This window comes from Ammospiza nelsoni, chromosome 1 (genome assembly GCF_027579445.1).
Source record: "Ammospiza nelsoni isolate bAmmNel1 chromosome 1, bAmmNel1.pri, whole genome shotgun sequence".
Taxonomy (NCBI): domain Eukaryota; kingdom Metazoa; phylum Chordata; class Aves; order Passeriformes; family Passerellidae; genus Ammospiza; species Ammospiza nelsoni.
The window spans coordinates 144,838,784-144,854,935 of NC_080633.1; the positions used below are offsets into that span (position 1 = coordinate 144,838,784).

The 16,152-nt window shown below is 39.3% G+C and overlaps 1 protein-coding gene across 4 annotated transcripts in view; it reads right to left on the minus strand.

Moving 5' to 3' along the window:
• ASAP1 (ArfGAP with SH3 domain, ankyrin repeat and PH domain 1) overlaps positions 1-16,152 on the minus strand; it is a 142,090-nt gene that overhangs the window by 2,850 nt on the left and 123,088 nt on the right. For 3 of the 4 annotated variants that reach the window (XM_059466295.1, XM_059466288.1, XM_059466304.1), the window contains 5 exons: positions 13,408-13,569; positions 10,508-10,574; positions 8,410-8,468; positions 5,509-6,011; positions 1,714-1,836 (listed from right to left, as the gene is read on the minus strand). In XM_059466295.1, coding sequence (XP_059322278.1) covers positions 1,714-1,836; positions 5,509-6,011; positions 8,410-8,468; positions 10,508-10,574; positions 13,408-13,569 — 914 coding nt within the window. The remainder of the gene's footprint in view (positions 1-1,713; positions 1,837-5,508; positions 6,012-8,409; positions 8,469-10,507; positions 10,575-13,407; positions 13,570-16,152) is intronic. The other variant, XM_059466313.1, reaches the window with a different exon arrangement.

Genomic DNA, 16,152 nt, shown 5'->3' on the forward strand with positions numbered 1-16,152 from the left:
AGCACATTATAAATAAAAGAAATTAAGTCAATTAAATCTAAAGAGAACAAAACTCAATTTTTTTAAGGAAACTTAGATACATCACTGAATTTCAAAAATGTAATCAAAACAGAAGCCTGAGTTTGTTCTGTCTGACAGGCAGATTTTCAGTAACTTCTCTGAAAACCACTGATCTTAGTTAAGTGAATGAATCCTGAACACCTCACTGAAGGGAATTGTCTGCTATATTTGTGAAGTTATTTATGATAATCTGCCTGTTTCACTTAAGGTGATAAAAGCCCAGCTGTTTTCTCATTGAATTAGTATGATACCTAATGATTTAGGTGCATACTAGTGTTTATAACAAATCACAGTGTTGTCTGATTAAGCGTCCTTCAGCTACATCCACCTACATCTTTTGCATAATTATTATTTATAACGAAATAGCTAATAAACTTATTCAAAGACATAAAAAATAATGGAATACTTTATATGAACTTTCCATGTTTAAAATACATAATTATAAACAACTGTTGAATAGCACTGGAGCAGCAGCCCTGACTGACCACATTATCCTCTTCTCACCTGGCTTCAATGCTGCTCACTGCTTTCAGAATAATGGTGTACTTTCCTTCCTCTTCCACAAGCTTACAAAATGGGAAGGGGAAACATACAGGGCTGGCCATTTCCTCTTGGAGAGCCAAAGTTTTGAAGCATATGAGTCAACAGGCCTTGTTTCCCTTCTCAGAAACACTCAGACTGGGGCGCTTCATGGAACTTGCTGGGCATGTCCCAAGGGGCTTAAAAAGCACTTCAAAAACCAGATCCAGCAGGGAATGCAGCAGTAATCAGGGACTAGGCACTGCTCTTTTGATACCAGCTTTTCAGTTGAAAATCTTCCACACTTAAATGATGAGTGAGAAGAAAACGTAGCTGGAAACAAAACAGCAAAGGTTGTGCTGCCCTTAGATTAGGATATCACAGGCAGCACTGCAATTAGAATTTGTTTTAGTCAAATGAAATCTGTCTCATTGTCCCCAGGAATAATTCTTTGGCAGGGAAATATGATGTAGCAGGGCTTTAGGGACATAAGCTGGATTGTCAAGAAAGGCTGGAGCCTTCACAGGAGTTTGAGAAAAGCCTGGTGTTAGCACTTGAACAATATGCAGTCCATAATAGGGGGAGTATGGTATGAAACAGGGATATGAGAGGGAAGAAGAGAAACAAAATGTTATCTGCTTCTCATTTAAGAAGAAAACCACCAGCTTATATCATTAATTGCAAACTATTCTTTAGATTTTCAGCAATCCCTATAGGTATAACTTAACCTTTTGGGTGAACTGAAGATAGTTACACATCTCATTTTCATGGAGGGTACAAGTTTGTTACATGGAGTAAGAATCATTACTTCTTCACTTAATGAAAGGCTGTGTGCATTACAGAGAGGGATGTGTGTAAATATGTGCTGTATGAGCCAGCAATAAAGCTAAACCTAGTGGGGCTGGTTCTAACTGACTCTCCCTCCCAAATAAAAGGGTTTTTCTCTAATGGAAGTTTAAGGGCTGGCTGTTAGCTCAGGCAAAAAGAAACCAAACAAAAATCAAAGCAAAACAAAGACAAAACCCACCACTTACAAACAAAAATAAAAATAAATCCTCCACATTTGGAGAAAGAGGCTTTCCTATAAAAGTCATAAAGAAGTTATGTGGAACTGTAAAAGGGAAAGATACATACCCACCACTCTTGGTCCTCTTCACCAGTTACAATAATTACTTCTCCTTCAACAAAAGTGAGTTCATCATCATTATCTGCCTGACAGTCATAAATGGTCTTCACTCGCCTAACTTTGTTTTTCCCCTAAAAAAAGAATGAAATTTGAGATGAAGCACATGAGAAATAGAGGAAAAAAAAAGATTTTTGCCTTTTAGTTGTGTTTTGTTTTACAAGGAAGTGAAGACTATCAACTACTTTCCCTGCAACTAGGAATATAGAAATCCAAAAACTCCTTCAACAAGGATATTTAAAAAATAATATAAAAATTTACTTACACAGGTGTGGGGTTTTTTTTCCTTAAGATTCAGAACTCACAGCAGAATATAATGTGTGGTGCTTAACATGTGGCCCTTAAGAGGGCTTAAGTAACCTCTGTTTCCTCTGGTGAAGAAAGCTTAAATAATGTCTTTCCATTGTTCGAGTCAAACACCCTCTTTTTTCTTTAATATATAATTCCTCAATAAACCTACCACGAACAAAAAATTAAATCCAGTCTCCTCTAAATGTTCCAAGAGAGGTAAGGACTGAGGAAAATGCTGCATTGGAATCCCAGTATTCCTTACAGTTTTGGTTTTGGATCTAGTGCAAAAATACAGGATTCTTTGATTTTAAATCTGCTTACAGGACTGGAAATTATTTTTTTAGAGATTTTTCCATCCAAATGTTAGCAATTTCTTACTAAAATTATCTTAATGTCAGATGGCAGTACTATTTTCTGATGATAACTCACACTAGATATTCTCAGAGCTCTGCCATTCTGAGTCCAAGTATTTTCTAGGTCATACTTTGCTGCATACTGCTAATTCATATGAAAAAAGCCTCAGCCATGGACTCCTCCCCAAACATATGTTTCTTATGGCACAGAAGATGACTTAAATTATTTCCAAATAGAGTAAGTAAGCAATGTTCACAGCAAAACACTCTTGCTACTTTATATTCCTGTATTTTCATACCCACACCTCTTCAAAACCTACAGTTACTTCTTTTAACAGATTACAAGAATTCAAAAACCCAAGAAGAGCAGAAGGAGATGAGAAGCAGAAGGGCTATGAAGGGAAAAGTCAGCAGGTTTAGAGGAATTTGGGCCAAAACTAACTTCACAGAGGAAATTTCCTAGGGAGTCTTCTCTTTGCTGTTACCTACCCACTTGAAATTCCTCCATCTTTTGGCAAAAAAAAATCCCTGCAGCTCAACAGCAGAACAGACACACTGAAAAAAGCACTGACACTAAACCCAAGGTACAGAAAAATAATAATTACAGGGGGATTTAAGGGAGAAAGCAGTTAACACAACATAAAACTAAAAAAAAAACCCATACCCAAGACAAATGAAGAGAAATACCTGAAGATCATATGAGATCAAGGGTTTTTTCTACAGCAAAGGTTTGCTGCATGAGAAGTCACATCAAAGAATGCTTCCTCTTTTCTTAAAAATATGTCAATATAATTTAAACAAAATCTCATCTAGCACTAGGGACTGGAATTCAATAGGAATGGGTGCTTGGGGACAGTCCCAGCTTTCAACTCCAGAGAACCTTTACAAGCCAAGAGCGTTCCCTCCCAATCAATCCCCCAGTGATGAAGGGAAGCAACTACTTCTGCAAGGTAAAAATTGTCTTGTTCAATAAAAAGAATAAAGAAATTCACATTCCCATAAACTCAGAAAACTGTATGGAATTCAGCTTGTAAAAGCACATGAGAAATGATGGTAATTATTCTGGTTCCATCAGATTTCAACATTTTATGCCTTTCACAGAGAGCAGCAAAAAGCAGCATTCAAGCTCAAGGTCTATTTAATCATGGGAAGGTATAAAAAAGGATGGATATGTAGAGAGCACATATGTTCCAGAACATATTTTGTTCATGTTCCAGAACAGTTTGTGGCATTGTTGTGTAAAGAAATGGAAACAATTCCAGGAAATGTAATCTGTGACTAAAAATCAAATACGCACCACCGACTGATTCCCTGTACCCAACAAGTGCTTATTACCAAAAGATTTTGTGCTTACAACTGAACAGCAGTGAGATGCTGTGATCATTAATAATCCAACCATGCTCTTGTTTACATTCAACACTTTTTTTTTCGCCTTTAAAAATGAGTATTTTGTCTCCTTTATAGAAACTACCACACACAAAAGAACACTTAAGTGCTCAGTGTGATTTCAGGAGCACTCAGTGCAAGTTTTGTTTCTCTAAAAATATCCTTTCAAACCTTTATAAATTATCAGCATTGGAATTTTAAAATTATATTTCTGGACAATTAATTTTCTAAAACTATCAATAAAAAAAAACTATGCTTCTCTGTTTAGTGGCTAAATAGTCAAGCCCAAGAGAGAGGTGCCCACGAGCACTGTGGCTGCTGGTGTGGGTCTCACTGCTCACTGGGATGAAGCACTTCACCAGCCAGAGGATGAAAATGGAGGCAAAATAAAGTGTGCATGCAAAGATGTGCAAAAACCTGGTGATATATACATACATACATACATATATATATATGTATACTGGGAAGATATAGAATAGTTTTTATCACTGCACAACAGTGGATTTATTTATTTTACTGCACCTATGAAAATGGCTGAGTTTAGAGAACAAAGAACCTTTCCTCAGATTTTTTTCTGTATACAGTAGAGTGACAGTTTAAAAAAGCCAAAAGTAACCAAACTAAACAGATAATCCATTATTTGCTTTCTTTTCTTCTTTAATAAAGTGACAAGTAGCTGAGAATGGCCAGCATCATTTGCCTGCTTATATTTAAAAGTACATAAGTAAACAAACATTTTTTGATCTGATCCCTGCAATATTTAAATTCAAGAATACTCAGGAAGCCCAAGCAACAACTCTGTTGTGCTCAGTTCAGACAGGAGCTTACAGGCAAGTCCATGCCAGAAGCCAAGCAGAATGATGGCTCCACAGGGCTCCTCCTCACACAAGCACAAGGCAGAAACTCATCCTCTGCTTTCACTATTTCACTGGGATGAAGTCTTATTTCCTTTTTACAGAAGTGCTTTGCATAGCCAATCTGGCAAACAAAGCCATCTCCCTTTTGATGTATCCCCCATGATGAAAATCTTAAGAGAGCTCTGGAGTTTCATAGTTATCTCAATCTACACAGGCATTAAGAATCCTCTGTTGGAAATTGTACTGGTTAGAAAGATGAACAGCAGGATAAATGGGGGGTTGGAATCAAGGTAAAGCTCCAGATCTACTACTACACACCATGCAGCAATGTCAATTTTGCCACTTCATCAATACATCTGAACCTACACCTCAACCATTATCAACATTAAATACTCACAACAGGGACATTTACTGTTTTGCCACAGTTGACTTTACTTTAAATTTTGCACCTACTGACAACAGGTGCTAACATCCCTTCTTAAAGCTTACTGAGTCAAATATATAAATATTCTACCAATCTAAGGCACGCAGACTCGTGAGCAAAGGCAACAGAGAAAACCATCAATTCATTCAGAGTTGTGATTGGCATAGATATAATAAATACATAAATCCCAACAAATCTAAATACATTGTCATGCTCCCAAGGTTATTGTTTTATGTTGCAAGTATTTGAGCATAGAGGAGGCCTTGAAAATCCCCAACACCTGCTGAAGCTGCTTTGGGGCACAAAAAGAGCCCCTCATTCCCCAGCCCATAGCTTTATGTTGCCTTGAGTGCACAGCTCAAGGGTGCACACAAAGTCCTACAGTAACTTCAAAGCCTTCCATGGATACTCCCAAGGAGCTGCAGTAACACCTACCATGTTTATCTTCCTGGGGAGTGGCACAGGGGTTTCTGGCAGGGTGTGTGTTATGTCATTGGACTCTTCAGATGCTTGCCTTTGGACGGTATCTCTGGATTGTACGTTTGGAGAGAGATCTATGGAGTGAGATTTTTGATTTGCCTCTGAGGGCTGAGCCTTCGGTGCTGCTTCCCCACCTTGAGTTTTAGCCAACAGCTCTCCTAGCTGAGGTTTTGGAGGAAGGTCCTTCACTTGTGGCTTTGGAGGTAAGTCTCCAAGCTGTGGTTTTGGTGGCAAGTCTCCTAGCTGAGGCTTTGGGGGTAGTTCTCCAGGCTTTGGGGGTAAATCTCCCACTTGAGGTTTCTGAGTTAATTCCAGAGGCAGAGGCTTTGGGGGCAGGTCTCCAGGCTGTGGTTTCTGTGGTATATCGATGGACAGTGAGGGCTTCTGAAACATTTCCATGTGCTGATGGGATTTATCTATTGAAAGATGATGACTGGTTTCTATTTTTCTTAGTGCCACTAAAACAAAAAAGTAAAACAGTGTTTTTCACAATCTTAGTATTTTAATATTAAAAAAGTTAGGCATATATCAGAACTGCAATTGTGCCAATGACCACATGGTCACTGAGCCCCAAAACTGCCCCCAAGTGTTCCTAGTCTATGACAAAAGCAGGATAATACAACTTCACATAACCCTGCTCTCTCAGGTCTCATTTAATTGCTCCTCCTGGAGGCCAGCAGTGCTTATTCCAACAGCTATTCGATGTCAATTCATAATTATTTACTTCAAATGAAATAAAGTGAATCACTTTTTGGAACTAAAGCAAAAAATATGAAATATAATAAAAGACTTTGCAAAACCACCTATAGATCAATTGACACGACTGTAACAAAATTTATTTTAATGACAATTACTCACATATACAGTTCAATTCCATACAAAAAACCACCTGACTCTCAGGATTAGTACCTGTAAAATCTCTCAGAAGAGAGAGAATGAGCACATATATCTATTTATGTACTGGACAGAACATACTGTACTATAGACATTCACACTAAAACTAAGAAAAAATTAATTATTGTATATATTTACAATTTAGTAAAGATGAAAGTTTTAAAATATGTATTTTTCAGATTTGATGGAAGGAAATTGAAACTAGACTTTCAAATAGTTATTTTTCTCAGTGTCATCTATTGATTTTACTGTTAAGCTCCCTAAGAAAACTCAACTGAAATCTACCTCAAAAAACAAAATTATTAGTACATACAAAAACTCCCCAACCCAAAACCTCCTAAATCAAACAGCCCTAATGTAAAAACAGATGAAGGGGTACAAGAGAGAAAAATTTTACAACCTGTGATGAAAGCAACACATTTTAACTAGAAGGAACAATTTCCTATTGCATTCAGCACTGCTTTAGTATTATATTCTACCAGCCAAAAAAGTGCCCTCACTCCCTTTGGATATCACCCACTTCCATAACACTTTAACAATATATTTATGAGTACTTATACTGAAAAAAAAGCCCTAAAAATCCCCAAAAAACCAAACCAATAAAAAAATCAAAACAAACCAATAAAAAAAAACCACCAACCAAACCCCCCACCAAAAAAACCCCAAAAATAAAACCTCACCAACAAAACACCCCAAACCAAACCCATTTGCATAGTTTCCATGAAAGAAATTGTATAATTACTATCAGATGTTTCATATAAAAAAAAGGTGGTGTTGATCCCTGTCTATGGCTGTGCCCTTGACTTACCTCACAGCAAATGTACACACACTGATCTTCCACATGGGTTTGAGATTTAAGCAGATGATATGAAAAACCCTGATAGCAGCCCTTATCAAAGTGCTTTGATTTAGCCCTTCTTAAATTTTCACCTAAACCATTTTAAATCAAGGAAGTGTTGACTTCCTTCACAGTGCCACCCTGGTGCATCATTGCTGTCTCTTTCAAAAGATAACATGTCAGAATAATTGTAATTTAACAAACTTACAAAATTAACATTTGCTTTTTCTGTTACAAAATTATTTGCACTCTAAATTTCAGACATCTGGCTTCAGAATTTGGGACAAGCAGCATTTCTTGATCTTCAGGCTCTATTGTGATTATCCACTCAGACAGATATAATGTATTTTTGATGGATTCTGCATGCAGACAGAACAGTCTGAAGTAGGTCTACTTTCTACTTTATAGTCAACTGCTGCCACAACTCAAAACAAACAAACAAACAAACAAACCTTCAGTGTGAGTTTAAAGAGACTGGGAAAGAACATTTCTAAATGAAAGGTGCTCCCTGGGATGATGGTCTCAGCTTGTCACTGATATATAAATGAGGATGTAACAGCACCTGATTCTTTCCCAAGCAATTGCACTGACCACAACCCTGATTGGCAGAGCATGGCACAGATATAGTTTGCTCCAAGCTATCAAGAAATGGGACTTGGAGATAATACTACCAAAACTACCAACAGGAATGGTCTAGGATAGAAACAGAAGCCCAGAGAAATTATCCATGGAGATGCTCAAAATGTGACTGGACATGGCCTTGAGGAACTTGTTGTCATGGCAGAGAGCTGAACCTGCCCTCATGGCAGAGAGCTGAACCTGCCCTCATGGCAGAAAGCTGGCCCTGCTCCAAGTGCTGGACTGGACCAAGAGACCTCCTGAGGGCTCTTCCAGCTTCAATTAGTTCATGATTTATTTCTTTCCTCCTTAGGTGTATTTTTTTCAGTTTAATAAAAGGCTTCCCCATCTTCCAAAATCTTTTCAGTTTTGTGAAGCTTTCATGGTTTGTGGCATTTTAGAAATGAAATTTCTGCTGAAAAGATCCATGTATTTCCAACAAGTACCCACTTTCACCCACATTTAAAAGATTCCATTATGAGAATAGCCACAAAGAGATTTCTTACCTTTCTGAGGTAGTTTGGGAAGAACTCTAGGGCCAAGTGCAGTCTTTGCAGTCCCAGTGCTAAATCAACAGATGTCAATTATTAGTGCTTACAACTATTATCAAATATACTTCTCATACTATCAAATATATTTCTCATTTTCTCCTTTAACACATCCATAAATAAAAACTCCCACAAAAATCCACATTTATTTTGCCCCTTTTGTATAATCACTTGGTCTGTGGACAAATCCCAAATCTGAAAGCATTATTTAGAATTAATTGGGTTTTTTTTTCAGAGAAAAAGACATACCAACCCGACACAGCTTCAATGCTATGGGGCAGATATACTCTATGAACTATGGTACATGCAAAATGTACTCTGAAAATAGGTGAAGCTGAAAGACCAACTCTGTGGGCAGATCCTGAACCTTAAGAAAAAATTTTTCTTCAAAATAATTATAGTGAAACATACAAAACATAATCTGTCCTTCATGTCAGTGAAGCTTTCCAGGACTGAGCCTATGCCTTGTAGCCTCCTGCACATGTGTGGGTATTGTATCACACACTCTCTGCTTCAGGAGGAGACAAAGTCTCTGCTGCTCCCAGGAAATACTGATGATTGTGGGAAAACAACATGTTTTAACTCTGTCAACCTGGATTACACATGTGTTAGCTATTCCCATCAAAGTTTTTCCTTTAAAACCCCACCTAAGTCACTTTTATAGAAAAGGAATGTGGAAAAAGAGAAGAAAGCAAATTGATTTAAGGCATAAAAATCAAACAATACATAAAAATCAGTATCAGCTCAAAATAATGATTCAAAAAAAAAGAAAAAAAGAAAAATGAGTGAGAAAGCTGCCAATGTATGTTCAACAGAGCAGTGACTCTTCTGCATCAGCTGCCTTAATTCTGGTATTGCTTGTCTCTGCAGCCAACATTTCAAAATGAGCATGAAGAAACACTTTTAATTTTTAGCTCTTTTTTAAATAGCAAAAATACATCACAACATGAAACCAAAAGAACAGCCAGGCTCAATCTTGAATCAATAAATCACAGAATCATAGAATATCCTGAACTGGAAGGGGCCCATGAAGATTCTCAAAGCCCAGCTCCTACCTCAGCCTCTCTCTAATGCCATGGAGTACAAGGAGCTCACTTTTACCCTTGTCTGACCAGAATCCAGGATGGGCCCAGCTCTCTGTGCTGGGAACACTTCCACTTTCCCCCCAATGCCCAGTGCCAGCTGGATGGATTCAGCAAACATGGGAAGCAGCTGTGCTACCTCCAACACGTCCCCTCCCTGTCCTGGCAAGGCAGAGCAGTCTGGGGGTGTCCAGAAACTCTTCCTACACATCTGCTGTGCCCTGTCTGAGGTTACACATCCCTCCCCAGCCACAGCCCATCCCACACACTGTGGTCATGCAAGGCTGTGTGCCTGAGGCAGGTGCTTTTTGGAATTATCATGCTCTGAACCTCAGGACTTTGGAATCACAGCACAGACAGAGGAGTAGCAAACTCCAAGTGACAGCAATGTATGGCTGTCCTTACTGCTCCAGCTATTGAAAAAGACACTTGTAATGGACAGAGCTGATGAACTATGAGCTAAAAGCAGTTTGTGTTACTACAAACTGTGTGGCAGCACAGGAGCCTGACAGAGTGGAAAACAGCTAAACTGGAAGACTGAGATGAACTCTCCCTCTTACAGAGCCTTCTTCGATGGCAGCCTGTACCCAGAGTGACACTGCTGCTCCAGGCAGGACACCTCACACTGAAGCAGACAAAATGAAATGCCAGGAGACATGAAAATAAAACTTTTGTCCTGCTGGCCCGTGGTCTGAGGCAGCATTCCCCAGCTGGGAGAGCACTTCTGTAGGAGCAGCAGAGATGGGGGCACAGGGCGTTCTGTCCGTCCTGCTCAAAGGACGGATTGTGCACGGACAGCGAGGGACGGCGTAGGAGGCTCAGGGCAGCCAAAGCATTTGTATGCTAGCAGGGCATGCAGGAAACTAATAAGAAACATAGCTAGGATTTTATTTCCTATGAAAGGCTTTTCTAATTTACAAATTAGTTGTATTTATTTAAATTTTCATCTTTGCCTTCATGTATGCAGATTTTACCTTGACTGCTGAGACATCCCCTCAAACTTGTTTGCAGCCTTAGTTGAAGGTGGGCCCAAATCATTACCTGAGTTGAAAAAAGGACAATTAAAAACAAAACAAAAAAATCATTAGGATAACTGAAATATAATCAGCAGAGGGTGCAATTTAAAGCAAAACATGTATTTCTCTATGCATGTTCTATACAACATATCTAAAAGATAATTTATAATTTTATTCTTTATTAATAATTTTGTAGCTGAAAAAGCAGGAGGGACCAAAATAATCCAAGATGACCTTTCATATAACACATTTTAAAACAACTCACTGGTAGCTCTCATCTCCTGGCAAGAGAAGATTGAATGACATTGCTGTAGGGCATTTGTTTTGAAATAGTGTTTCAATTTTCTCTGCATAGAAGGAGATACAGCAGGAGACACATCAGATTCATTTTTCATTGATGTTTACATTTTGCACCATGAGGCACATCTTTTTTAAACCATCATGAATGTGAGTTTATTCACAAAATATTAAATTTCTAAGGATTGGTATTTTATCCTACGCAAAGAACAGGCTTTACTGGTTTAGTGACTAAGTTTGTATGTTCCCATAATCTGCATTTTAGCCACTGGTAAAGCAAAGATCCTGGGTATCCAGAATTCTGTCAAAAGGCAGCAAAATCCAAACCCAAGCACTCTGGACTCCTCCAGCAGACAGCTTCTCTTCATTAGCAATCACCATTTCCAAGGTATAATGACAGCAACTCTTGGCTTAGTGCCTTTTCATCCCCTTTGCCTCTCCTTTTACAGCACGTCAATCTCAGAACCAGCTTCAACAACCATTAGTAAATTTTGTCATTGAAATAGATGCAAAGTGACATTTAATGATCCAAGAACACAAAATACTTCTCATTCAAAAGAATGACACATTTTTCTAAATACCATTCTTGGCACATTGATGTCTAAATGAAGCAGCAGAAAAGGCTCATGCTGTGCCTTGCTAAAAATATGTTTGTGCTTAAAAGTGGTGCAAAAAAGGAACTAAGGTAAAACAGCAAACATGTAGATCCTAAGGATAAAGGAAGGAAAAATATCTCACGGTTGCTATGGAAATACAAAATAATCCAAATTACATTTTTAGAACATCTTTGAATAGTAACTCAATTTGCTTAGACATAAGCTAAGGATTGCACTGCTTGAAACTTCAATTAATGCACAGATTAGAAGACAAATGCTGAAATTCCACATAGCAAGAAATATATCAACAGAGAAGAAAGCATCTGAAAGGAAAAGCAGTGAATATCTGACAATATCCTTAAGCAAAAAACCACAAAGGCAGATAGAAGAAACTCCCTCTTTTATAAACACAAAATTTTATACTTGCTTAAAAATCCAAATGGACTTTGAAACAAGCTTTTGTACAGATTTCAGCTAAGAAAAATGGGGACAAGAGGTCCCTCTTCCATCCACTGGGGTTTAGCTTGGCCTGAAAAGCAGTGAAGAGACAGGAAAAGCCATTTTCTTCTCTGGCCCTGCTCTGACAAGGTGCTTTACTGCTACAGGCTTCTTCAACTGCACACCTGCACCTTTCCCATATTTTCTTCTTCCTTTATCTGCTGCCTAATGTGTTTAAGGAAAAGTTGACACCTGCTTAGCATCTAATCCTACCACACCTTTCAACCTAACAGTGCTACATTATACAGAATTCTTGTATATGGTACTTTAGGTGCTTTGGACTTAAATACTTGGGATTTTTTACATATTTAAAGTCCAAGCTCTTAAAAATGCCTAAACTACTTCTGAAAAAGTACAGGGCTGTTGGACTCCACAACATAGGAAACATTTTTTTTTCCATATCCCAGACTTCTGAGAAGTAGAGAGCTGAAAAGATTCCATTATTTTTATTCCTTGAGAAAAAGCCTTTGCTTTTCATTGGACTCTATACTTTTCTTCATGTTGAATCCTAGATTAAATCACACATGAATACTCCATGATTTACTAAATTTAACTCAATTTGCTAAGAAAAATGGTGCTTTTAGTCTAGCAATTTTTTAATTTTAGGCTGGTAATTGTGTGTTTGTACTAAAATAGAGAGAAGATTCTCTTAAAATACAAGTAATATATGGACGATGCACCTATGTAAGCACTGGATTCCAGTTAAAAAATTTACAGATTCATGGAAATCCTGCCACCAAAACTAAAATCACAGAAAATTACATGGGCCTGATATTTATAGCTACCAAGAGAATTTGCCTGCATAGAGCAATGTTTATTTAAAGGAGGAAGAATATGAGTAGTCTGGAAAATAGTTTCCAAAAGGCATCTGTCAGAAAGGTATCCTGGTAAAAATAAAAATTAAAATGCACTGTTTCTGTGTAACTTCTGCTGACAGCAGGATGCAAACCTATCAGTCTTTGTGTATGTACAGACAACATCACAAAAAGCAAATACAAACTAAGACAACACATTCCCACCAGCGAGGTGTGAACACTTTAGAGGAGAGGAAAGGAGCTCCTGTGGCAGCTGTGAGACCTGCACAGACACTGTGGGTGGCTCTGAGCCCCAAAGCTGCACCCCTGGCTCCTGGGCACAGCAGCAGCAGCAGGGGCAGGGGCAGGGGCAGGGGAGAGCAGGGGCTGAGGGCTGGGTGGGGGCACGGCCTGGGCAGCTGGGGCACAGACAGGGAGCACTGGGGGGGCTGGAGGGCCCCAGGGCAGCGTGGAGGACTTTCAGCTTTCCCAAGTGAGACTCCCAGCCCGGGAGGCAGTGACAGGAGATGGAACTGCTGATTTATCTGAGCTGACATTGCATCAAGCTGCAATCATTGGAAAGCAAGCACCAGGTAAAAACAAACCAAAGATCATATATCAGCCATCATGAAGGTTTTCCCCTGCCCTTTTGATTTGCATTTTCAAAACTCACCCCAAGGAATTGGGCCCTTATTCTGGGGTCCATGAGGTAGTGGGCTTGGTGGGTCAGAGAGGGTTCTTTTGTGTCCTGGGGGTGGGGGAGGTGGTCTCTTCTTGGAAAGAGTGGAGCTGCCACTAGAGGTTTGAGTGCTTAGAGGGAGGGTTGAAGGTGGGCCTGCAAAATAACAAACAACCTTCTTACAAATACATGTGCATAAACGTCAAAGCAGCACCGAAAAATTCACAGTCAGACCCACAGCGAAGTGCAGCAAAAGACTAAAATAAAATGACAAGCCATGCCAAAAACACTGTTTAGATTAAACGACACATCCACCACATTTTTAACCATCTCAGCTGTGGGAATATAAGCAACTTGACAATAGAATGACATGTGTACTTATGTTTAAAAAATACAGGATTAATCGTGCCAAGATTTCTAATTTTAGGCATTGTTCAAGGAAAAGAAAGCATTATGAAATATTAAAATTAAGTAATATTTAGCACATGGGATTAAAATTGCTGTTAATTTATACCAGAATAAAAGCACATTCTATATGCTCTACTATGTGGGGAGGTTTTTAGCCCTCCAGACCATCCCATACAAATTTCGTTAATAAACTGGAAGGCAGGAGGAAAGAAATAAAAATATGCCTACAAATTTTCCTTTCACTTTCAAAATAGGATTTTTAGCTAGAGAAGATTTTCTCTAAGTCTTTTTTCTTTTTTTCTGTAGATCAAATACATCAAACTATGCATTCCAAAAGCAATGCAAATTGTTGTACATGGTATGAATAAAATAAACATCAGAGAAGTCCTTTCTGGGACTGAGATTAGATATTTCATGGTAGCATTGCTTGTAAGAGCCTGTGCAGTCACCCCTACCCTTAAATACTTTTATTTCCCTCTGATTTAATGCTGGCACAAGTATCATTCAACACAATGCATGTTTTACACAATATGGGAACAAATACAGCTTGAAAGACAAAATAACTCAGTGGGAAGACAAGAGTTGTTCCTAATCAGCTCCAGCACTGACCTTCACAAAGGTCCCTGCCAAGCAGCTCAGGGAAGCAGAGCTGGCTGCAGATGGCAGCGAGGGGACGAGTGCTGGAGTCAGCTGCCACCACTGCCCAAGAAATGTCCTGTCACACTTCCTGCAGCAGCTCTGCAGCAGCCCAGAACAGCTCCAGGGGCTTTGTTGTTGGGCTGCTTTTTGTTAGTTTGAGGGTTTGTTGGTTTTGTCTTGTTTTAATCTAACCAACAACTCAGACTTCACTGCAGTCTTCACTTGCCATAAGTTTTCATGTCAGACAGCTTTGCCATCAGTCCAGATAAATGCAGAAAATTGACATAAAACTTTAAAAGCAAAGTCTATTTATACTGAAATTTCAAGTCTATTGTCAGTCTGTTTTTTAGCACTGTAGACCAACTTGCCTATTTTTGAAAAGCTACCTTATTTGAACAGTATTTGAGCCAAAACCTTCATTTAGTTACTTGACATATATCTTACCACAAAACTAGAGCTGCCTTCTTCAAAAACATTTATGAATATTCTCTATAGGCAGCCTGGAAATGATCAATACCTGAACTCCTTCCCAAATTATTATAGATTATAGAAATATTTAAATCAGTGAGAAATAATATTTGCTAAAATTCCTTAGCTGAAACATTTAACACTGACAAAAGTAACTTCAATGATTCTCTAAGCATGAATCTGTCAGATATTTTCAGCAGGTGATATCTCTCTTTCTTATAAACAGAAAAGAAAAATTTAATAGAATTGCCCCTAACAAGTCAATAATTCAATCTATTCTCTTCCAGATACAGTCCTGGAAGGTCTTCTGCTGTGCAGGAGAATCTTTCAACCACAAGCCCAGCAGAGATTTTGGGCCTTAATTAATTGGCTACTTTTGTAAATCAAATTATATATTTTGCAACCATTCCTCTGAATTTGCTTCCAAGTTCACAAAGCCATTAATTGACAACAAGTCAAATGCCACTGCATTTAATGATTGTTCCCCAGTTTGCATCCTCACCCTTTCTCAATTTAATTTCTCCTTTGAGCTTAAGTAAGCAAGACAACTTAAACTGTGCATTGAGATGCTTCTGAAAGAAAACCAACTTTTCTCATTCTAAATTTTGATTGATGATGCCTTAAGCTCCTAATTCTTTATTTCAGAAATACGAATCAAATTTGATTCGTGATGTAATGGGAATGCATCTAGGAATGGCAAGGGGGCAGGAACAGTCAGTATCCGGTGCTAACAGTGAGGTAACTCTTGAAGCAGTGGCGGTCACAGCCGGGCTGTCCCTTGTCCCTGTCCCCCAAGCACCGTCTGTCCCCGGTCTGTCCCCTCTCTGTCCCTTGTCCCTGTCCCCCAAGCACCGTCTGTCCCTGTCCCCTCTCTATCCCCTGTCCCCGTCCCCCAAGCACCGTCTGTCCCCTGCCCCCTCTCTGTCCCCTGTCCCCCAAGCACCGTCTGTCCCCTGTCCACTCTCTATCCCCTGTCCCTGTCCCCCAAGCACCGTCTGTCCCCGTCCCCTCTCTGTCCCCTGTCTCCCAAGCACCGTCTGTCCCCGTCCCCTCTCTGTCCCCTGTCCCTGTCCCCCAAGCACCGTCTGTCCCTGTCCCCTCTCTGTCCCCTGTCTCCCAAGCACCGTCTGTCCCCGTCCCCTCTCTGTCCCCTGTCCCTGTCCCCCAAGCACCGTCTGTCCCTGTCCCCTCTCTGTCCCCTGTCTCCCAAGCACCGTCTGTCCC